The sequence below is a fragment of the Pelophylax lessonae genome, assembly GCF_965119305.1.
Source record: "Pelophylax lessonae genome assembly, chromosome: 4".
In the NCBI taxonomy this organism is placed as follows: domain Eukaryota; kingdom Metazoa; phylum Chordata; class Amphibia; order Anura; family Ranidae; genus Pelophylax; species Pelophylax lessonae.
The window spans coordinates 478,020,665-478,046,284 of NC_138771.1; the positions used below are offsets into that span (position 1 = coordinate 478,020,665).

At 41.5% G+C, this 25,620-nt stretch overlaps 1 protein-coding gene across 1 annotated transcript in view; it reads right to left on the reverse strand.

The window, feature by feature from the left end:
* Nucleotides 1–9,367: 9,367 nt before the first annotated feature.
* Nucleotides 9,368–25,620, reverse strand: part of LOC309553263 (uncharacterized protein) — a 93,164-nt gene continuing 76,911 nt past the window's right edge. Inside the window, exons 7-8 of the mRNA XM_082254262.1 lie at nt 18,085–18,124; nt 9,368–9,572 (exon numbers count right to left, since the gene is read on the reverse strand). Coding sequence (XP_082110388.1) covers nt 9,461–9,572; nt 18,085–18,124 — 152 coding nt within the window. The 3' untranslated portion in view covers nt 9,368–9,460. The remainder of the gene's footprint in view (nt 9,573–18,084; nt 18,125–25,620) is intronic.

Consider the following 25,620-nt stretch of genomic DNA (forward strand, 5'->3'; position numbering starts at 1 on the left):
CATTTTGTCAATAAGACAACCACATGACTGTGGCCACCTTCACCCTGCTAAAAATACATCATTAGACATGGATTGTAACAGCACAGCACCTGTAATGGACAAATCTTTGAAAAATGATAGTATAGTAACATAAAACTGTAGAGACTCCTGACATTGAAATATTATTTTATTTGGAAATGACCGGGAACACAAATCATTGTGTATTTTCAAATGTAATAGTATTATGTTCTTTTTGTCTCTGCGCTTATAGGGAAGATCAATGACATGGTCATCAGCTGAACACAATATTGTGGACCAGACAGGTAAACAAATGCAATTCAAGTGAAAAAAAGTTGCTGCACCATACCTTAAAAACCATGTGTAAAACCAAATAAAGCCTATGATTTGTAGCGCCCCCCCCCCTAAACCTCCAGAGGCTTGGTGGTGGCCCGCAGAGACAGGGAGGGCCGACATTCCTCCTCAGGGTGCAGGTTACTAGGCATGGTGGGTGGCGTACAAGGTAGAAAGATGGGCGCCAGTCACTTTTATGCTTGAGCAAAGAGTGGTTTCTTTCTCACAACAGGAAAAATGTGGGAGAGAGGGGTAGGGCACAGGACACCCTTAGTCAAAAACAGCAGCAGACTTGCAGATTGGCAGACTCCTAAGACAAAAATGTACAATAGGCAGACAGAAGTACAGGAAAAGAGCCGTTACGCTGGAACCTGCAATCTGTACTTTGTAGCATAAGCTGTCTTCTATAATCAGCTCATAGAAGGTGCAGTAACTCTCGGGATGATTCCATCTTGACACTTTCCCAGGCTCTCTAGGGATCCCCACTCCATGCAAGAGTAATCTCTGGTACTTCATCTCAGGTCTCCATCCTTTTCTTCATGCTTCAATGTAGCTTCCAGGTAGTGAGCAGGCTCTCTCCGTTGCAGATCCTTGAGCACATGGCTAGGCCTCAGGCTTCAGGCCTACCCAGCAGCAGCTGTTCCTCACACACCCACCCTGGGTGGAAAAGGACACAGATCACTTGACTTCCTGCAAATAAATACCTTCTCCCAGCATGCTCAGCAACCAGTATGATTGGCTGAGAAAAGTATACATATTCATAACCTTTACGCATTTATAAGCATTTGCTGTAATTCATCACACTAATGCCAAAGGTAACAGTACCACCTAATGATAAAAGGGAGAAACCACAGCTAAACCAGGCTTAGGAAGAAAATCCAATGATCACAAAGACTACAAACCAGCCAGGCTAGCTACCTAGCACAGCTAAATTTATTAGCAACCCTGTTTAGGACAAGGGTGCTACATGTGTCTTAAATTTCTGTGCTAAACCATAGTGCTGTGCAAAACCACAGATTATTGCTATCTGCATAGTTTTTCTCTTCAATCTTTACTGTGTGTGCAATTTCTGTTAAAAAAACACGGATTATTTCTCCATGCTATCTGAAGTGTTCTGCTCTTCAGTCCTTACTGTGTCTTCAATTTCTGTGAAAACCCACAGATTATTGCTCCATGCTGTCTGCAGAGTCTTACTCATAAATTGATATTAAGATGTATTTAAACAATACTGTGTCGTCTGTGCAAATAAAAAAAATATAAATTAAAAAAAAACCTTTAATCCATACTGTCTTCAATTTCTGTACAGAATCGCAGATGATTTCTCCAAACAACCTGCAGATTATTATTCTTAAACTTATAATAAGGTGTATTTAAAATTATTCTGTACCCTTTGTGCAAATAAACATAAATTGTGCAAACTGCAAAATATTGTTCATCAAGATCAAGATTCTTACATACAAAAACTGCAGATTATTGCACTATGAAATCTGCTAAAAATTATAAATTATTAAAGTGCATTCAAACAATGCAATGGAGATAGTTTACTTAAGGCAAATAGACTGTGCACTTTTCAAAGTGCAGTTGCACTCTGCAGGTTCAGTTGCTCCAAAGCTTAGTAAATGATGTAAAGTTTCACTGTGCAAAGAATACCCAATCACATGCAAGGAAAATAAAAAAGCATTATTTCTGCTTCCACATGATTTGATGTTGGAAGTCAGCAGAACTACCCCTCATTTACTAAGCTCTGGAGCAACTGCAAAGTGCACAGTCTATTTGCCTTTAGTAAATCAACTCCCCTGTGTCATCAGTCCATGTGCAAAACAATTTGTGCAAACTGCAGAGTATTCCTCTATTGGCATTTGCTCTCTTCCAGAGCAGCAGGTCCTCCTTTGGCACCTTCGAAGGACTTCTCCAACCTTTTAGCTCCAGTCCACCATATCAAGCACCAAAAAAAGTAAAAAATATCTGCATATTGGGTAAATCTTTTTTATTTATTATCTCCAGCACACTTCACTATTATGTACTTACATAAAATCACCATAGGGTTGCTTTTCTTACTATTAAACAAACACTTTCTAGTTTCTAAGATGGCCGTGTGGTTCACAGAGTGAAAGTGACATCACAAAGCCCTTCCCAATGCATTTCGTCATCAGGACATCCTCAGGGGTTGGGACCCAAAATTTTTCTTGCACAGTTGTATGGTTTTGCACAGAAATTGATCGCACATTAAGGATCGAAGAGCAATACTCTACAGATAGCATGGAGCAATAATCTGTGGTTTTGCACAGTTGTATGGTTTAGCACAGAAATGAAAGAAACAGCAAGGATTGAAGGTTAATTTTATTTTATTATAGTTTAAGAATGAAATAATAACACAAACAAATCAAAGGTTTTCTAAAAAGTTTTCTTCTGTTTTACACATGGTTTATACTTAGTTTCTAAGATATAGCGCTACACCTATGTTTCACGTAATGTAGTTTTATTTAAAATATAACTAATAACTTTATACCTACTTGAGATCAAGGCCAAAAATATAGTGTCCTCTTTCTTTACCTGAATTAGGAAACGGGAATAGGTGAACATTTATATGTATAATTCTGTTAGCATTTAAAGCCATTGAAAAAAATGTAAGTACTGTTAATCCTATCATGAAGACATAGGAACAATAATTATCACATTGGCCAAATGGATATTTTCTACACCAGCTGTGGCATCATGGTTAACTACTTCCTGCCCGCCGCAGTTTTACTCCAGTTTTACTCCTCCTGCGCGAACCAGCGTAGATCTACGTCGGTCGCGCGCCTGCAGCTAGGAGGCGAGCGTGCGTACTTGGCAGCGGGGACTCCGATGCATGGGGCAGGTGGCTCCGAATGCCGTCTGCCACACAGCTGACCATTCTCTCTGGAATGACCACAGAGGACCTGTGATCCTTCTATGTAGGATCAAAGGTCTCTGTGATCATTTCAAAAGTCCAACCCCCATACAGTTAGAAACACTCTCCTAGGTACACATTTAACCCCTTGATCACCCACTGTGTTGACCCCTTCCCTGCCAGTGTTATTATTACAGTAACAGTGCATGTTTTTAGCACTGATTACTGTAGTAATGTCACTGGTCCCTCCAAAAGTGTCAAAAATGTCAGTTAGGAGTCTGATCTGTCCGCCGCAATGTCGCAGTGCCACTATTACTAGTAAAAAAAAAAAAAAAAAAAACAATAAAAATGACATAAATCTTTCCCGCAGTTAGTAGACACGATAACTTTTGCGCAAGCCAGTCACTTACCTTTATTGCGATTTTTTTTACCAAAATTTTTTTGGGGAATGTTATATAGCAGTATGTTGCTCTATTTTTGTTAATCGTGCAAAAAATAAAAATCGCAGAGGTGATCAAATACCACCAAAAGAAAACTGGTCACAGGAGTGCAGAATAAACTGCAACCCTGTGATCCACAGGAGAAGTACAGCCAAACGAGTTTTGACTGTTTCTTCTTTAAGTTCTTTCATCAGTGAAGGCTGACATCAGATGTGGCCGTTACCTAGGGTAGTCTCTATGCAAAATGCAGTCTGCCCAATCCTATGGACTGACAATCAGCCATCAAGGCATTTTAATATTTGAATAATTTCTCCCAAGAGTCATTCCACTGCTTATATTAGGGCTGAGGGCTCTTGAGAGGGGTACTGAGGCAAGGTGTTGTGATGTTTTCAGAAAGTTATGTATAGCACCCTACCCACCCTTCCCACCAGCCATGATTTGCCTGCAATACATAGAAGAACAGAGACACATGGATAACATCACTGGGTCTAAAGTAAGCAATGTAACAAAAATGTGATGGTTTTATAAAAAAATTGTGTAGTGTGTTGATGGGTAAGGGGTGGGGGGTTGGATCCAGGGAAAGGCAAAATATGAGCCGATTAAATGTTGCATTAAAAAAAAAGGGGCACAAGGAGATGTCTGCTGATCCTCGAAATGTAGCTGTAAAATGTTGTGGCCTATGTAATCATTTCACAAATCCAGACTAGATGATGAGCCATGCAATATAGTGTTGTAAAATATTTTCACAATAAATAATACCAAATGTGTGACAGAAGATAATTTGAAAACAAGTTTATTTTATTTTAGGAGTTAGTTCATTATCACAAATACAAAATCAAATGAAAAAAGTTAGCAACAATATGTACATCAGTAGACATTGCTGGAGCAACCTATAAACTGGAATGTGGGTAAGATGAAGTACCATAGAGCCGGGCTGAGGGGTGACACATTGTGATGGCAGTGCCCAACACTATCAGGTTAGAAAACTTCCATAATACTTATTGACTGTAAGGTAAAATGGTCTATAATATGTCTGCACAGGCTGTTGTAAACTGAGTGAAAGAAACAGCAAATTACTTTGTTATAAATCTGACACTGCTACATCACTTCAGAAATGTAACAAACATAAGACAGCTCAATATATACAGTGAGTCTAGAAAGTATTCACAGTGCTTCACTTTTTCCACATTTTGCTGTTACAGCTTTATACCAAAATGAATTTAATTAATTATTTTCCTCAAAATTCTACAAACAATACCCCATAACGACAACCTAAAAGAAGTTTGTTTTAAATCTTTGCAAATTTATAAAAAAATTAAAAATGAAAAAATGAAAAAATCACATGTACATAAGTATTACAGCCTCAAGTCTTTTTCAGTATGAACCACAAGCATGGCACACCTATTTTTGGGCAGTTTCTCCCATTCCTCTTTGCAAGACCTCTCAAGCTCCATCAGGTTAGATGGGGAGCATCCGTGCACAGCCATTTTCAGATCTCTCCAGAGATATGCAATTTGGTTCAAATCTGGGATCTGGCTGGACCCCTCAAAGTCATTCACAGAATTGTCCTGTAGCTACCCCTTTGTTATCTTGGCTGTGTGCTTAGGGTCATTGTCCTGTTAAAAGATGAATCTTTCGCCCCAGTCTGAGGTCCAGAGCGCTGTGGGGCAGGTTCTCGTCAAGGATGTCTCTGTACATTGCTGCATTCATTATTCCCTCCATCCTGACTAGTCTCCCTGTTCCTGCCACTGAAAAACATCCCCACAGCATGATGCTTCCACCGCCATGCGCCACTGTAGGGATTGCATGATGAGTGGTGCCTGGTTTCCTCCAAGCATGACGCTTGCCATTTAGGCCAAAAGGATCAATCTTTGTTTCATCAGACCGGAGAATTTTGTTTCTCATGGTCTAAGGGTCCTTCAGGTGCCTTTTGGCAAACTCCAGATGGGCTGCCATGTGCCTTTTACTGAGCAGTAGTTTCCGTCTGGCCACTCTACCATACAGGCCTGATTGGTGGAGTACTGCAGAGATGGTTGTTCTTCTGGAAGGTTCTCCTCTCTCCACAGAGAAAAGAAAAAAAGAGAAAAGCTGAAGCTCTGTCAGAGTGACCATTGGGTTCTTGGTCATCTCCCTGACTAAGGCCCTTTTCCTCTGATCGCTCAATTTGGCGGCCCACTCTAGCAAGAGTCCTGCTGGTTGCAAACTTCTCTCATTTATGGATGATGGAGGCCACTGTACTCATTGGGACCTTCAAGGCTGCAGATATGTTTCTTTACCCTTCCCCAGATCGGTGCCTCCATGTAATCCAGTCTCAAGGGTCTACAGACAATTCCTTGGACTTCATGGCTTGGTTTTAGCTCTCAAAAGCCCTGTTAACCATGGGACATTATATAGACAGGTGTGTGCCTTTCCAAATCATGTCCAATCAACTGAGTTTACTACAAGGGGACTCCAATCAAGTTGTAGAAACATCTCAAAGATAATCAGGGGAATCAGGATGCACCTGAGTACAATTTTGAGTGGCATGGCAAACGCTGTGAATACTTATGTACATGTGATTTTATTCGTTCTTTATTTTTAATAAATTTGCAAAAATTTCAAACAAACTTCTTTCACATTGTCATTATGGGGTATTGTTTGTAGAATGTTGAGAAAAGTAATCCATTTTGGAAAAAGGCTGTAAGATAACAAAATGTGGAAAAAGTGAAGTGCTGTGAATACTTTCCGGATTCACTGTAGCCTTTTAGAGAACTGCAAACATTCAGCTGACAGATGGGGAAGAGACATAACAAATGACATCTTCTAAAATTCAGAATAATGAACCACCAACAGTCCCTTAAAGGAATACAAGGGGGCAATAAGGAGGATAACATATATGATCACAGAGCTCCTTGCTGATTTCCTTTCTTTTAAACAGTTTTTTTTTGCAATTCAAAGCATAATAAAAAGAAAAACAAGACAGCAGTGTACCTACACATGGTAAGCAATGTACAATGCTCCACATATAAAAGTCTCTAATGCAAAGTAAAAATGAAAGCCAATGAGTTACATATTATTTCCTCCCCATCTATCTTCCTCCTGCTCCATATCCTAATCTCCAAGGAGGTTGGAGCAAGAAAAACCACTACTCCCGAATCCTCCATCCACTTAATCAACCCATGTAGACAAAATTTCAAATAATTTTTTTATAGGTAATTGTTTATAGGAGATAAGCTTACTGGGTGCATCGGCCCAGTCTCTGACAGAGGGTGGTGTATTTAAAACCCATCTCAGGACAATCATCCTGCATGCTGCAAATAAAGATCTGGCAACTGCAAGGGTAGTGTGAGTAACAATATCAGCTGCATCCAGGTACCCAAGAGGGTAATATTAGAGAGATGTGTACAAAAGACTCAATTTATGATGATGATAACCCCACCCAAATACCTCCCCAGATTGAGACATCTTAATAATACTGTAAGTGTGTTAGGTCACCCTTATATGAACCCCCTTTCGTGTGGAATGGGGTGTCTCACTTCCCTATTCTGTGCAGAAACCTAGGAGTAACACCCACGTAGAACAAAAAAACTGGGTCAACCTACAGAATAGAGATACAGACTTGAGATAAAGCTTGCCATACTTCCTCCTAGTTGTTGAAAGTACTTAAAGGAGTCGTAATGCATTCTATGCATTCTATGCATTAAGATAAAAAACCTTCTGCGTGTAGCAGCCTCCCAAGCGCCCCCTAATACTTACCTGAGACCCATCTCTGTCCAGCTGTGTCTACGAGGAGTCCCTTGGCCGCACGGGAATCTCCCTCCTGATTGGCTGAGACACAGCCGCGACGCCATTGGCTTCCGCGGCTGTCAATCAAAGTCAGTTAGCCAATCAGGAGAGAGAGTGGCAGGGCCAAACGTTAGCTCTGAATGGACACAGGGAGCTGCAGGCGAGCTTGGGTGCACCCATAGCAAGCTGCTTTCTGTGGGGGCACTCGATAGGAGGGAGGGCTAGGAGCAGCAATGAGGGACCCAAGAAAAGAAGATCGGGGCTGCTCTGTGCAAAACCAACTGCACAGAGGAGGTAAGTATAATATGTTTGTTATTAAAAAAAAAAAAACGAGACTTCACAATCACTTTAAAATGTCTACCAGTATATAGCTGGTAAACCGTAAAGTTGAGCATAGACCTTGCTGAACTGGCTGAATTTCAATCCGTGTGTGGCCCTCCCTGTTTGACTTCTGTTGGAAAACTTCCTTTGATCCTTCCGTCGATCAGCAGCTTGTTACCAATCGGCTGAAGCACTGATCAGTGTAACCTGACAGTAGCAGGAGCCGCTGTCAGAATGAAATATTCCAGCCTTAAGGGATTCCTCCACAGCCCTTGCTTTTGTGGAAATCTGTTTGCAACCGTCAATAGCCAGCTTTAGAATTCTGAAGGACCTCCAAATTTGGGAGCCTTGAACTGTAGCAAGCTCAATTACCACATCATTTGCCCAGATAGGTGTAAATCTTGTGATCCTCTCTAAATGCAAAAGATCCTTTATGATTCACACACCTTACCAATAAGCAACACTGTAGCATGGCAAAATAGTTTTTTACAGACCTTTGGGGAATGGAGAGGATTATTGGGGTTTTCTTGCTGACTTCCAATATATTTTACAATCTACTTTAGGGAGTACACTATTATTATCGGTATACTGTATAAGGTGAGTTGTGACTAATATTTAGAGAGCAATAAATTCTCATCATTAAAGCCCAACCCCCAGTAGTTTTTCTGAAAAAAAAAAAAAAAGACCTGCAAGACTTGTTCCACTACAGTAATTTTTTTCCGCCATGTCTACTGGGTTTAATGACTGCCAGTTCCATTCAACCTTGAAGACTGAGGATGTACTGTGAGTGTGGGGTGTCATGGACCTAGTTTTTAAAGGAACTGGCACTCCTGCATTGACAATATAATATTGTAGAGCCTGGCCCCATTGATGAAAAGAGGGAGAAAAGACCCAGTGTGTCATGTGACTGGTCTGAAAGCATCTGGAAAACGTATTGTACATAAAAAAATGAAGCCTAATATACATGTGGGGAGTTTTGGGGGTAAAGGACAGGGGGAGAAGTGATAGGGATGAGGAGACCCAGAGTTGGACATTTAGAGATAACCTTAATCTGGATAATAGCGATGTCACTTCTGACTGTCAATGAAATTGTATATGAACAATCATCACTTGAATACTATACCCTTTAAGACAAATACAAGGCATTTTGTGAATGGTAGGGCAGTGCCCAGCGAGTGACTCCCTGTGATCACCATGCAGAAGGGAAGCCGCTTTAACAGGACCCAGCAGATTGCAGCGATCACTGTAGTAGCAGCAACTTCTACAGTGATTGTCAGCTTTCCCAGCAGATCAACAGGTATTGTATATCCATACTTACATTGGCCCAAGCTGGAACAATGTGACTATGTAATAATGATCTACCTAGACTCCAGCTTTAAGGAAAAACCCAATCAATTAGCCAACCCAATAAAAATCTTTTACCAAGAGCAGAGCCTAAAGATGACTAATTGTAAAAGACAAGAAAGATGAAGATATTTTTGAAGACCACTCCTTGAGTGGCTGTGAAGACCAGCTTCCATCATCAGTTGGGACCAATTTATGCTTCATTTATTTTCTAGCACTAGAGGACAGGCAGCTGGAATCTGGTTGTGATGGGCACTGCTATCAATTGGAAATAGTCTTTTATTTTCACACTTGGCTGTAAATTGTACAATTAGCTTAAAAAAATGTTCTCCTTGGCTGAAAAGCTTGAAATGCAGAAATTCATCTTTTTGTTAGTGGTCCTTCCCTTTTATAATGTAGGTTTGTCAGCCTCCACTTTATCCACTTCAAGTGTGACTGTTTGTGAAATTTCAGCATCTGTTTCTGACAATGGAGCTTCAGCATGACTGACCAGTTCCAAACTGAGGAGATAAAGGCAAATGCAAAATGAGGTATTTAAAAAATGACTTGCACTGTTTTCCTTTTCATAAGTTATATTCGTTTATTAGTAATGTGTCTCTGAACTTGCCTCCATATTTAACTAGTTCAGAACAAGTCAATTCCCTAGGAAATCCTTCTCCCTCAATGCACTTCATAGCTCTTCCCCCCTTCTGGGAGTTTCTAATAACTGTCTGTGCTGGACCAGCTTCTCCCCTCACCTCCCTACATAACCTTTTATGTAGCTGCCACTGGCGGGGTCGAAGAAGAATACTATAAAGTGTCTTTTGATTGACAGCTCTGAGTTTGCTGGATGTGCTGACATCACACCCAAGATGGAGGTGTCCAACTACAGTTTGCGGGCTTTTGGCTGTTTACACAAGGAAAGCTTTTTAAGGTGTAGCCCAGAGAAGATCACCATTATCTGACACTGCAGACTTACTTTCTGCTCTCTCAGACTGTCTTTATACTCCCCTAGTGTTGGTTTCAGGTTTCATGCATTATACTGCTGAGACTGGAAGAAAGGCATTGTGGGAACCATAGTCTTCTACAAGGATATTACTGCACTGCTGAACTGTTTAAGAACTGTACTTCCCAGCAAGCCATGGGCTCCAGGGATCTGCTGAACAGGCCCACGCCCTCTTGCTTCCCGGGATCCATCCTGTGCATATCAGTCTGCCGAAGAAGGAGCGGACTGTGGGCTACTGCACACCACCCAGCTGCCTGCAGACTCAGCCCAGGCAGCCGCATCGCAGACATTCCTGCAGCATCGCTGATCGAGTGGGGTCAGTGGGACTCACTGATACAGCAGAGTGCAGCCATCTCAGTGTCTCATAGTGTGGAGGATTGCTGTCGCCAGTTCTTCCAGGACTATCATTGCTGGACATCAGGAATTGGTGAGAGGGCACCTGCCCAGAGTTCAGACAGCAGTCATTGCAGTTCTTTGATACACTGAACACAGGCACTTTACAGTTGGATCAGTTACAGTATCTTTTACAATCAGAATCAGCTATTCTACCTTACTTTTTACACATTCTGCCACATTGGGAATCATTTTCTTTCATGAGCTCCAACTGCCGGTGAAGATCTTAGCAAGGCCTTGCAGGTAGAAGATTGTTATATTATTGCTCTTAAAGGGGACACATTTCTGGTATCTAAATGACCTAATCTCTCATTAGGATACAGGTATTATAGGCCGGTCTGGGTTCCTCTTTAGCCAGAGTGCTTTTCTGTAATAATTTATAGCTTTCTGACAGATTGGTTCCCATACTGCTAGATACTGTGTATATTTGGTGTACTTGCCTGTAATTTTAACTTGTTTTATCACTGTTTCTAAGCGTTAGTTTAACTGAGCTCTGGCTGTTTATCCAGGGTCTAGTTGACTAATACTCTTCAAAACTTTACCTTGAGTAAAGCTAAGCTAAAGAGTTAAAACCTATTGCATTGTGTCAGTGTGTCATTTAAAGGTACATACAACATGTCTGAACCTAGAGTGTTAGGAGGGCTGGACGGTTCACAGGGTCAAAGCGGCACAGAAAAACATACATTTACCAGCAACGCTCAAGGGGGCAGTGTTACAAAGGTAAAGAACATGCATAAAATACATACATACTGTATAATCTCCCAGAAGATTTTTGTTTAAATAAATAGTTCTTTAATGTTTTTTTCTAAGGCTAGAGTTTAGATGTTCAGAAACTCAGCTGATTCTCCGCTGCCAGAAGCACTTGTTATTGTCCATATAGATTTTCCAGAAAATCTCTTTATGATCAGGCCAATCTCTGCTTTTTCATTTCAATACCCATATACCACTTTCACTAACTAGTTATGTTGCTAGCTACATCCAGGCTGGTTCCAAAGACCTTAGGCCTCATGCACACTTGACATTTTTACAGCTGCTGTTATTGGTGTCAGACGTTTTTTTTTTGCAGCCAGTAAACTCAGCAGCATGTTATCCTATGTATCCATGCACACAAAGGCTGTTATCAGCAGTTTTTGGCAGGGGCGTTTTCTGGCTGGAAACCCCCCCCCCCCCCCAGAACTAGTGGGTTTTAAGAGGCGTTTTTTCACCTGTAAAAACGCTCTAACTCTAATAAAAGCTTAAAAACACTGACAAATGTGGCTATTTGGCATTTATCAATGTTTTTGAGCCATAAGCTTTTGTTGAAGTATAGTTTTGCTAAAAAAAAGCTAAAAAACGCTACAGCTGAAAAAAGCTAAAAACACTAAAAAAAAATGCTACTGCAAAAAGGCTTAAAAATCCCTTCTACAGCTTTCTACTGACGTTTTTATAACATCCAGTGTCCCTGAGGCCTAACTATAGTTGCATTTTGTCAATAAGACAACTACCTGATTGGCCACCTTCACCCTGACAACAACACAAATGATTAGTCATGGATAACAGCACCTGTAATGGCCAAATCATTGAAAAAAATATAGCATATACAGTCAGGTCCGTAAATATTGAGACATCAACACAATTCTAATCTTTTTGGCTCTATACACCACCACAATGGATTTGAAATGAAACAAACAAGATGTGCTTTAACTGAAGACTTCCAGCTTTAATTTGAGGATATTTACATCCAAATCAGGTGAAAGGTGTAGGAATTACAACAGTTTGGATATGTGCCTCCAACTTTTTAAGGGACCAAAAGTAATGGGACAATTGGCTGCTCAGCTGTTCCATGGCCAGGTGTGTGTTATTCCCTCATTATCCCATTTACAAGGAGCAGATAAAAGGTCCAGAGTTTATTTCAAGTGGGCTATTTGCATTTGGAATCTTTTCCTGTCAACTCTCAATATGAGATCCAAAGAGCTGTCACTATCAGTGAAGCAAGCCATCATTAGGCTGAAAAAAACAAAACAAACCCATCAGAGTGATAGCAAAAACATTAGGTGTGGCCAAATCAACGGTTTGGAACACCCTTAAAAAGAAAGAACGCACCAATGAACTCAGCAACACCAAAAGACTCGGAAGACCACGTAAAACAACTGTGGTGGATGACCGAAGAATTCTTTCCATGGTGAAGAAAACACTCTTCGCAACAGTTGGCCAGATCAAGAACACTCTCCAGGAGGTAGGTATATATGTGTGTCAAAGTCAACAATCAAGAGAAGACTTCACCAGAGTGAATACAGAGGGTTCACCACAAGATGTAAACCATTGGTGAGCCTCAAAAACAGGAAGGCCAGATTAGAGTTTGCCAAACAACATCTAAAAAAGCCTTCACAGTTTTGGAACAACATCCTATGGACAGATGAGACCAAGATCAACTTGTACCAGAGTGATGGGAAGAGAAGAGTATGGAGAAGGAAAGGAACTGCTCATGATCCAAAGCAAACCACCTCATCAGTGAAGCATGGTGGTGGTAGTGTCATGGCGTGGGCATGTATGGCTGCCAATGGAACTGGTTCTCTTGTATTTATTGATAATGTGACTGCTGACAAAAGTAGCAGGATAAATTCTGAAGTGTTTCGGGCAATATTATCTGCTCATATTCAGCCAAATGCTTCAGAACTCATTGGAAGGCGCTTCACAGTGCAGATGGACAATGACCCGAAGCATACTGCGAAAGCAACCAAAGAGTTTTCAAGGGAAAGAAGTGGAATGTTATGCAATGGTCAAGTCAATCACCTGACCTGAATCCGATTGCGCATGCATTTCACTTGCTGAAGACAAAACTGAAGGGAAAATGCCCCAAGAACAAGCAGAAACTGAAGACAGTTGCAGTGGAGGCCTGGCAGAGCATCACCAGGGATGAAACCCAGCGTCTGGTGATGTCTATGCGTTCCAGACTTCAGGCTGTAATTGACTGCAAAGGATTTGCAACCAAGTATTAAAAAGTGAAAGTTTGATTTATGATTGTTAATCTGTCCCATTACTTTTGGTCCCTTAAAAAGTGGGAGGCATATATACAAACTGTTATAATTCCTACACCGTTCACCTGATTTGGATGTTAATACCCTCAAATTAAAGTTGAAAGTCTGCAGATAAGGCACATCTTGTTTGTTTCATTTCAAATCTATTGTGGTGGTGTATAGAGCCAAAACGATTAGAATTGTGTCGATGTCCCAATATTTATGGACCTGACTGTAATGTAAAACTGTAGAGACTGCTGACATTGAAGTAGTATGTTATTTGGAAATACCCCGGAACACAAAACATTGTTTATTTTCCATGTAACAGTATTTTATGTTCTTTTTGTCTCTGCACTTAGAGGGAAAATCAATCATATGATCAGCAGCTGCACACAATTTTGTAGACCAGACAGGTGCAATGAAAGGTAAAAAAGGTGCTGCACTATACACATAATGTGTTTGTGTTATCATTTAATACTTAAATAAAATACAGTAAACCTTCAATCCTTACTGTGTTTTCAATGTTTGTGCTAAACCATACCACTGTGCAAAACCACAGATTATTGCTCCATGCTACCTGCAGAGTTTTGCTCTTCAGTCCTTACTGTGTCTTCAATTTCTGTGTAAAATCATACAACTGTGCAAAACCACAGATTATTGCTCCATGCTCTCTGTAGAGTCTTACTCTTAAACTGATATTAAGATGTATTTAAACAATACTGTGTCATCTGTGCAAACAAACAAAATATAAATTAAAAATAACCTTCAATCCATACTGTCTTCAACCTCTGTACAAAACCGCAGGTGATTGCTCCATACTACCTGCAGAGTATTATTCCTAAACTTATAATAAGGGGGAGGAGAAGGATGTAAAGGGAAAGGGCTAAACTTTTGTTTTTTTAGTTTTAAATGAGAGGAGAAAAAAAAAAAAGGGAAGAATTAGGCCCCTTTCACATGGGCAACCCGATCCGATCAGGCAGACCTGATCGGATGCTCCATGTATCCCTATGGGGCAGCGGGTGTCAGCGGAGACATCTCTGCTGACACCCACTGCTATCTGATTCCGATCCTGTCTGTGAAATCCAGATGGATGGAAACCCTATTTTCCATCCATCTGGAGGATCGGTTTGGAGGGGTCAGATGAGAACAGACAGGCGGTCCCCCATAGAGGACAGTGGGGATTTGACAGCTCTGTCTCTGCACACAGAGCGGAGACGAAGCGGTCATCAGCCTGCTCTGTGGGGATTGGCGGATCGATCCCCCGCTGAGCAGAACGGACCCCGTCAGGTGGTGCGCCCGTGTAAAAGTGGCCTTAAGTAGAGAAGAATGCACTACATCTAGAAATCGTGGCTGGCGAAGGCATGGATGTGTAGTTGGCTTCTACACGGCCTCTTGAAGTGGCCAGTTACCGCTGCAGCAGGCCTGAGCGAATCTATCAAGTCTCCATGTAAGATAAAATAAAGGTATTTAATTATTAATGTTGATTAAATAGTAGGTGGTATACACCTTTTACAGTAGCTGTTATTAGATAAGATATCGGGTTTATTTATGTATGTATTACATTGGGCCTGGGTATGCCCACTAGGCTCTGTTTTGTGTTTACATTTTCCTTTGAAATTGAAACTGAATTAACGTATTAATAAACAAAAAACTTATAATAAGGTGTATTTAAAACAATGCTGTATCCTATGTGCAAATAATTATGAGTTGTGCAAACTGCAAAATATTGACCTGCAGAATATTGCTCTTATGTTTCCAATATTCTGTCATACAAAAACTGCAGATTATTGCTCCATAAAACCTTCCAAAAATTATAAATTATTAATGTGCATTCAAACAATACCATGTGTCCTCAGTTTGTGCACATAAACAATTTTTACAAACTTCAGAGTATTCCTCCGTGGGATCTGCATAATATTACTCTTGTGTTCCAAATGCTCATTCATACCATTGTTGTGCAACAAGCAAACATGCCAAAAAGTTCCTCTCAGTCTCAACATGCCCCAATGTGCACCAGATAATAAGACCCCTTATATTAAAAAGAAGAACCTTTCAGCTCTAGTCTACCATATTGAGCACCATAAAAAGTAAACAATATCTGCATATTGCGTAAAATCTTTTTTATTTAATATCTCCAGCACACTTCACTATATGTACTCAAATAAAATCACCAAAGGGTTGCCTTTCTGACTATTAAACATACATTTCCTAGTTTTTAAGACGGCCGAGTGGTTTACAGAGTGGAAGTGACATCACAAATGAAGCCCCACCCAATGCATTTCGTCATCAGGACATCTTCAGGGAAATGGATCTAAAATTCATTTTGCACATTTACATAGTTACATAGTTAGTCTGGTTGAAAAAAGACACAGACACAAAGTCCATTCAGGTCAACCAATAAAAAGGGGAAAACAAAGCAAAAATGTTTTTTTACAATCCTATATACACAATCCTATACCCTCAGTTAATTCAGAGGAAAGCAAAAAACCCCAGCAAAGCATGACCCAATTTGCTCCAGCAGAGGAAAACAATTCCTTCTTTATCCCCCAAGAGGCATTCAGATGATCCCTGGATCAACTTTACCTTTAAATGTTAGTATCCGGTTAAATTATTTACATTTAGGAAAGAATCCAGGCCTTTTTAAAGCAATCTACTGAGCTGGACAGAACCACCTCTGGAAGGAGTCTATTCCACATTTTCACAGCTCTTACTGTGAATAAACCTTTCCATATTTGGAGATTAAATCTCTCCTTTCCTCCAGATGTAAAGAGTACCCCCTTGTCCTCTGTGAAGACCTTTAAGTGAATAACTCAACACCAAGTTCACTATATTGACCACATATGTATTTATAGATGTGGCTCATATCCCCCCTTAATCTCCTCTTTTCAAGAGAGAATGAATTCAGTTCGTCTAATCTTTCCTCATAGCTGAGCTCCTCCATGCCTCTTCTCAGTTTGGTTGCCTGTCTCTGCACTTTCTCCAGTTCCCCCATATCCTTTTTGAGAACTGGTGCCCAAAACTGAACTGCATATTCCAGATGAGGCCTTACTAATGATTTGTACAGGGGCAAAATTATATCTCTCTCTCTGGAGTCCATGCCTCTGTTAATACAAGAAAGGACTTTACTCGCTTTGGAAACCACAGCTTGAAAATGCATGCTATTACAAAGCTTGTGATCTACCAAAACCCCCAGATCTATCTCCACCATTGATTCCCCCAGTTCTACTCCCTCTAGTATGTATGGTGCATGCATATTCTTAGCCCCCAAGTGCATAACTTTACATTTATCAACATTAAACCTCATTTGCCACATTGTTGCCCAATGAAACAGTGCATTGAGGTTAGCTTGTAAATTGGAGACATCCTGTAAGGAAGTTATTGCACTGCAAAGCTTGGTGTCATCTGCAAAGACAGAAATGCTACTTTTAATCCCAGACTCTATATCATTTATTAATTTATGAGCCCCAGAAGAATAGCATTTACTGGAAACGCATTGGGCGGAGCCACTCACGCTGACGTCACAACTGTATTCACCACTTATAGCGGTTTCAGATGTGAGTGGCTACGATTTTTATTATGGTGTATTTACCTTGTTTACAATAAATGTTTATTTTAAACACTGATCTGCCTATTGTGGGAGTGGAAGGAGGATTGTTAATGGATGATATCGCACACTGATACAGTGACTTCTTTGCTTGCCTTCACCTGCCTTTACCCATGGGGATTAATCGTTGAGAGATCTTGGAGTGTTATTGAGTGGAATTCTGATGAGTTTGCATTGCATGCGGGGTGAAGGGTGAAGAGCACTTTATCTTTATGAGATTCCATCATGGGTGCACACCCCCCCCCCCCCCCCCCATGTATGTTGCATTATATCACTGAACGTACTTCACCATGAGATCTTTATTTTTCCTTTTTATGGTTCCCCACGGCTCTATTATTGAGGATTTTTTATGAACTTTGACACAATCCACATGTCAGAACTTACATGTACAGACTCCGGTTTCTAGGACTAGTTTCATGGACTTTATGTATATATATATATGAGCGCTGCAATTTCTAATTTATGTTCTGAGGAGGATTGTTTACCTTTATTGCCAGCAGCTGAACTATTTATTTCTTGCGCGGATCTTTGATCAATTTTTTCTATATCATTTATACCTATATTAAAAAGTAAGGGTCCCAACACTGAACCTTGGGGTATACCACTGATAACCTTAGACCATTCAGAGTAAGAATCATTAACTGCTACTCTCTGAATTCGGTCTTTTAGCCAGTTTGCTATCCATTTGCAAACTGATTTTTCCAGGTCTGTAGACTTTACCTTACACATTGTATGGTTTTACACAGAAATAAAGATACATTAAGGATTGAGGGGAAATACTCTGCAGATAGCATGGATCAATAATCTGTGGTTTTGCACAGTGGGATGATTTAGCACAGAAATTAAAGAAACAGCAAGGATAGAAGGTTAATGTTATTTTATTATATTTTAAGTATGAAATAATAACACAAACAAATGATAGGTTTATTTGGTTTTACACATGGTTTATGCTTAGTTTTTAAGGTATAGCGCTACACCTATGTTTTATGTAATGTAGTTTTATTGAAAATTATAACTAATAACTTTGAACTTACTTGGGATCAAAGCCAAACAGATAGCGCCCTCTTTCTTTACCTGGATTAGGAAACAGGAATAGGTGAACATTTAGATGTATCATTTTGCTAGCATTTTAAAGCCACTGAGGAAAATGTAAGTACCTATCATGAAGAAGTACGAACAATCATTTTCACACTGGCCCAGTGGGTATTTTCTAAAACAGCTGTGACATCATGGTTAAAGGAGATTTAGCACATGTTTAAAATATAGCATGATATTTATAATGGGCAGCTCTGCTAGAATAACTCTTGGTGGTTTCAAATACGCAGAAGCCTCTGACCACATACTGTACATCTTCCAGCTCAGTAACTCATTAAGTAGTGAGACTAAGATGTGGATGACAACTGTGGTGATTTAGAAACCAAGTAGGCATTAAAGTATGTATATCTCAGGTCTGACAAGGGCCAGAATTCTAAATAACCAATATAGGCATTGGCCTAGGGCAGCAGTTTATCTGGAGGCAGCATACTTCTAACTAGGGATCGACCGATTATCGGCAAGGCCGATATTGACTTTTGCCGATTTATCTGTATTGGCCCCGAAACTGGTCGATATTGCCGATATTCCAAATATTGCTCATGTAAAGGTAAAATTATTTCACAGCATAATTCCATTTACAAATGTTTTTGAATATGCCACTCACATATGTACAAATTAAAGATATAAGCAATGAAGTGATGTCATGACATCACTTCCGGGTACTGGCACCAGATTAACCACCTCCCACCCGGCCATAGTACATATACGGCCGGGCGGGAGTCTCGTCCTTCTGAATGGACGTTCCGGAACGTCCTTCAGAAGGAGAGAGATCGCGCCGCCGCGGGCACGCGCAGCGGCGCGATCTCGATGTGCCTGTGTCGCTCGGACACACGGCAACAACATTCGGCAGGAGGGCCCTGTGATTGGCCCTCCTGATCACATGACAGCTGTGGCCAATCACAGCTGTCATGTAATGTAAACACAGCCGTTGTAACGGCTTTGATCTCTTCTTTTCCTCACACAGATCCTGTCAGTGAGGAGAAGAAGAGACAATCTGTGCTGCAGCCAGTGGATCAGTGAGTTTTAAGCATTTCTTTGCTATTTACACACTGATCACCCTGTTAGTGTCCCCAAACACAGTGTCCCCAAACACAGTGTCCCCAAAACACAGTGTCCCCAAAACACCAATATAAAAATCATCAGGCGCACATCTGTCCGTGGATCATCCCGCGCACACCGTCACCTGATCTGCTACACCTGTCTGATCTGACACATCTGTCCGTGGATCATCCCGCGCACATCGTCACCTGATCTGCTACACCTGTCCGTGATCTGACGCACCTGTCCCAGTGAACATCTGCCGCATCTCACTTCAACACCTGTCCCAGAAATCATCTGTCCACATGGCGAAAAAATTTTATAGCGGCGAAGAGGCTGTCCAAATTATTCAGAGTATGTCGGATGAGAGTACCGGGGAACTCTCTCCGTCAGACTCGGATAGCGAGTATGAGCCAGTAGAAAGCAGTGGCTCAGAAATGGAAACGGAGGATGACAGAATCCTTACAAAGAGGATCAGGAGATTTGAGCAGGCGCAGGCTTCCACCAGCAGCGCAACAACTCCGCAGGCATCCACCAGCCGCGCAACAACTCCGCAGGCATCCACCAGCCGCGCAACCACTCCGTAGGCATCCACTAGCCGCGCAACAACTCCGCAGGCATCCACCAGCCGCGCAACAACTCCGCAGGCATCCACCAGCCGCGCAACAACTCCGCAGGCATCCACCAGCAGTGCAGCACTCCACGCAAACAGGGCATCATCCCTGCATGACAGGCCAGCTGCTGGTAACGGGGCGTCCCACCCACAACGAGGCAGGGCCCATACTAGCCTTCCGGATGTTCTGTTATATCCGACATGGCTGCCCGATACTTCAGCAGAACCTGTAATTCCCCCTTTTACAGCACAGCCAGGCCCTCAAATCCAATCGGATAATGTAACCCCACTTTATTATTTTAATTTGTTTTTCACGAATGATCTGCTGAACTACATCGTGGAGCAGTGTAATCTGTACGCCAGCCAACATATTGCCAGCAATCCGGATTCATCCTATGCCCGCCCCTTTGTTTGGAAACCCCTCACCGTGGAAGAATTTAAACTTTTCCTTGGACTGACCCTCAACATGGGTCTGACAAAAAAAAATGAACTCCACTCCTACTGGTCTACCGTACCTTGCCATCATATGCCAGTCTACTCCTCTTTGATGCCCAGACACCGTTATGAAATGATAATGCGATTTTTACATTTCAACGACAATGCCCAGTGCCTCCCCCGAAATCATCCAGATTATGATAAATTATTCAAAATTCGGCCCCTAATCAATTTTCTTTGCTCCAGCTTCAAGCAAATGTTTACCCCTGATAAAAACATTTGTGTGGATGAATCCCTAGTCCACTTCACCGGAAGACTTGGGATAAAACAATACCTCCCAAGTAAACGTGCCAGATATGGGGTAAAGTTTTACAAAGTATGCGACAGGGCCACGGGCTACATTTTTGATTTCAAAATTTATGAGGGAAAGGACAGTCAGATAAACCCCCCTGGGTGCCCTACCTATATCGGGACAAGTGGCAAAATTGTCTGGCAGCTGATTGAACCACTGCTTGGGAAGGGTTACCACCTATATGTTGACAATTTTTATACAAGTCTCCCACTTTTCCGCCATCTATACCTAAAAAACACTGTGGCCTGTGGGACAGCACGGTCCAACCGCAAGGGCTTCCCACAGAGATTGATCAGCCAAAGATTAAATCGGGGGGAAAAAGCCAGTATGCGCAATGAAGAGGTACTAGCTCTGAAGTGGAAAGATAAAAGGGACGTCTACATCCTTTCCACAATACATGAGGACACCCTGGTGGAACTTCAGACAAGACGAGGTCCCATCCAGAAGCCAAAATGCATCCATGACTATAACCTATTCATGGGGGGGGTGGATATGAGCGACCAGCTGATGCAGCCCTACTTGGCCACCAGGAGATCACTGTTCTGGTATAAAAAAGTAGCCATTTATATCATTCAGCTAGCCCTGTTCAATTCCTATGTCATTTTTTCCAAGTGTACCCAAGGATCCCTAACCTATTTAAAATATCAAGAGGACGTTATCATGGCCCTTCTCTATCCCCATGGCCACCCCCCCGAACAAATTCGCTCTGATGCATTAGCCAGACTTCATGAAAGGCACTTCCCGGATATCCTCCCTCCTACCCGCACAGGCCGCAGACACCAAAAAAAATGTTGTGTATGTTCAAGTAGAGGAATTCGCCGCGACACCAGATACTACTGTCCCCAATGTCCCTCCCAGCCAGGCCTCTGTATTGTAGGGTGCTATCGTGTTTATCACACTTCAGTACACTATTAGTAAAGACATTTTCCCAGTTTCCACTATCTGCTATTTCTGTGTATGACCCGGACTGTTTATCGACTATGATATGAAGATATTTTTCCAGTTTCTGCTGTTTTTGTGTATGACCCGGACTGTTGAATGACCATTCTTTTTGCCTGCCTCCTGGAACTGATTATTTGCTCTGCCACTGTACTATTCAACACAGGGGTCTCACACAGGTGAGGGGATCCAGAATAGAAATTCCGAGTGGAGAAAACTTTTTTTTCTCCAGGTTTTTGTTTTCTCGGATTAGGGTCTGGATCTCGGAGGCTTCAAAGAGATTTGGGTGGGAGAAGCCTCTACCCCTGTCCTCAGGTCTTACCTGACCAAGGCCCCCAAGCCTTATAGTGCTGCCTGCTGCCACCTGAACTGGCCATGCCTATGCCTGCCACCTGAACTGGCCATGACTATGCCTGCTAACTGAACTACTGCCAGGACCAATACTTTGGAATATCCCTGCCTGCTGCCTGGAAAATTCCTGAACATCTCCATTGGCTGCCTGGACCAATGCTTTTCCTGTGCTGGGACCGTATTCGTGCCTGCTAAAACCACAGGTAATCATTATTTTTTACCCTTTGCTCAGCAGAATGTATTTTGGGTTGTAATTCTTGATCTGTACATGCTATGTGTTAGAAGCCTGACTGTGCTACTTGGATGTTGGGCCTCTGTATGTGGCCAGGCTGTGGAAAAGTGTCACACATGTGGTATCGCCATACTCAGGACGAGTAGCAGAATGCATTTTGGGGTGTAATTTTTGCTATGTACATGCTTTGTATTAGAAATATCTTAGAAATGGACAACTTTGTGTAAAAAAAAAAATACGTTTTTATTTTTCCCACATTTTCCAAAAACTTGTGGAAAAAAATTACATCTTCAAAAGACTTATTATGCCTCATAGAATATACATTGGGGTGTTTTATTTCCAAAATGGGGTCATTTTGTGGGTAATTCCATTGTTCTGGTGCTCCAGGGCCTTCAAAAATGTGATAGGTTGTTAGGAAATGAAATGTGTAATTTATGGCTTTCGAACGCCTGACCGTGCTACTTGAATGTCGGGCTTCTGTATGTGGCCAGGCTGTGGAAAAGTCTCACACATGTGGTATCGCCATACTCAGGACGAGTAGCAGAATGCATTTTGGGGTGTAATTTTTGCTATGTACATGCTATGTATTAGAAATATCTTATAAATTGACAACTTTGTGTAAAACAAAATACGTTTTTATTTTTTCCCACATTTTCCAAAAACTTGTGGAAAAAAATTACATCTTCAAAAGACTTATTATGCCTCATAGAATATACATTGGGGTGTTTTCTTTCCAAAATGGGGTCATTTTGTGGGTAATTCCATTGTTCTGGTGCTCCAGGGCCTTCAAAAATGTGATAGGTTGTTAGGAAATGAAATGTGTAATTTATGGCTTTCGAACGCCTGACCGTGCTACTTGAATGTTGGGCTTCTGTATGTGGCCAGGCTGTGGAAAAGTCTCACACATGTGGTATCGCCATACTCAGAACGAGTAGCAGAATATATTTTGGGGTGTATTTGCAAGTTTATGTATGTCATGTGTGAGAAATACCTTGTTAATTTAACAATTTTGTGGGAAAAAAAAAAAAATCTTCATTACCAAAACTATTGTGGCCAAAAAATTGCAACTTCAAAAAACTCACTATGCCTCTTACTAAATACCTTGGACTGTCCTCTTTACAAAAAGTGGTAATTTGGGGGGTATTTGTACTCTCCTGACATTTTAGGGCCTGAAGAAATGAGATAGGTAGTCAGTACATCAGGACTGTTAAATTTTCAATGATACGTAGCCTAGCTTGAGGGCGCTCTAACTTTCACAAAAACCTATTTTCATACACTTATCAGGATTTTTTTTACCAAAGACATGTAGCAGAATACATTTTGGCCTAAATTTATGACAAAATTTGATTTTATTGGATTTCTTTTAAAACAGACAATAGAAAATATATATATTTTTTTTTTTCGCTATTTTTTCGCTTATATCACAAAAAATAAAAAATCCAGCGGTGAATAAATACCACCAAAAGAAAGCTCTATTTGTGGGAACAAAATGATAAAAAATTCATTTGGGTACAATGTAGCATGACTGAGTAATTGTGATTCAAAGTGCGAGAGCACCGAAAGCTGAAAATTGGTCTGGGAAGGAAGGGGGTTTAAGTGCCCAGTATTGAGGTGGTTAAAAAAAATGAAAGCATTCAAAACAGCCAAACTTGGCGTTTTGAATGCTTTTAAATGCAGAGGAGGGGTTTGAGGTCTTTTAGACCCCCAGATCCCTCCACAAGAGTACCTGTCAATTAAAAAAAAAAAATGTTTAAATGTATAAAAACATTGGCCAATATCGGCCGATACCGATAGGCAATGGCCAAAATAACAGTATCGGTATCGGCAACGAAAAACCGATATCGGTCGATCACCACTTCTAACTACACATTATATTAATAACTGTCAGTAAAACGTTTCCAATATACCAGACTTTGAGCTTTTTCAGTACCAGCCGAACGCATATAATGAAATGATAGAAAAAACCTACTATTTATGACGTTTAGCTCCTGTGGAATTTGGGTGCTCCAAGCCATAATTTTTTTTTTTTTATCATTTTAAATGAGGTCCGCCCTGCCATCCAGTTCAGACCCTCATCAGGTATAAGGGTCTAGGGTCTAGTATGTATTTTTAGGGGGAGCCCCATGCTGTTTTATTTATTTTTTTGTGTGAGGTCCCCTATAGCAATCTACTGTATATTAGAGCTTGATCTAGGCTAAGGGTCTTATAAAGATGATGGAAAACCCCTTTGTTTACAAACCAAAGTAAGAGGCTTGAAACTGTCATTTACCAGTAATTTAAATGGCTTTCTTACTTTCCTTCTTGTAAATGTCAGATTTTCTATAGTAGGATGTATACAATGTACAGATTGTACAGGCATACAGATGTGCCAATTTGCAGGCCAGTTAAGAGCATCCTTGGGATTGTTATTTACAAAATTGTGCAATTTAATGTTGACCATTAAATAAAAATGATGTTCCCTGCCAAACTCAATGACATTTGTATTTTTGCTTTGGTACATGTTTCTCATGGCAGTGCCCTGCCCCCATCTCATTTGTTTGACAATCTATTGCCTTTTAGCAGGGGCAGACTGGCAACTTTCAGCCCAGGGGACAAGTACAAGCCAGAGGCCCATGGTGCAGCTACTCGGCTCCCCTCCCACTCTTCCAATCCTCCTCCTGACTCCCATTCCAAACTGAAGTCCTACTCCAGGTACTCTCTACTTACTGGTTGAATCCGGGTTCCTGACCTGGCCAGCAGGGGGAGGTTGGGGGGAGCTGGGACAGCTCAGTTGGAGCTGGCCAGGCAGGAAGAGTCCACAGTGGGGCATGGAACCAGCCTCTGCTCAGACGCAGTTTACACCATCCATGCTGGGGTGGTTGAGGACTGCGCTTTGTCCTTGTCTTCAACCTGCACTTAGTAGGTCAGCAGCAGGGACTTTTTTTACTTCTCTTCACCAGGAATCCTTTAGACATGTCTGTGGTAGAAGTGGTGCAGCCTTTTTATGGGGTATCAGAGCAGCCCAGGGGGCAATTGCCCCCCTGCCCCCTGGCCCAGTCCTCCCCTGCCTATTAGCCTAAAAAATGGGCACTACGTTTTTTTAACATTCGGGTGCCATTGGCTTTGGATGCAATGCACAAAGTTAAAAATGTTCACTGAACCCACCACAAACTGAACTCAGGTACAGTACATTCAGCTCATCCCTAGTTAGGACATCTGATCCAGGGGTAGACAACCTATTTGTACAGACTGTGCGGCTGCACAAGGGCCCTCTGGAGTTTAACCTCCCTGGCGGTATTCCAGAGTTTGGCTCGGGGTTAATATACAGTGCCAAAAGTGGTAACCCAGAGCCACACTCGGGATTACCCCACAATCAAACTTACCTTCCACTGCGATCCCCCACCATCCTCCCCCGTCGCCCTCCAGTCATCCTCCCGCTGTGTGCTCGGCCGATGCCGTCACCTGTCTTCCGGTTCCCTTCCCTGTGAGCTACGCAATGCAGGGGGTGGAACCGGTGGGAGATTAAAAAATAAATA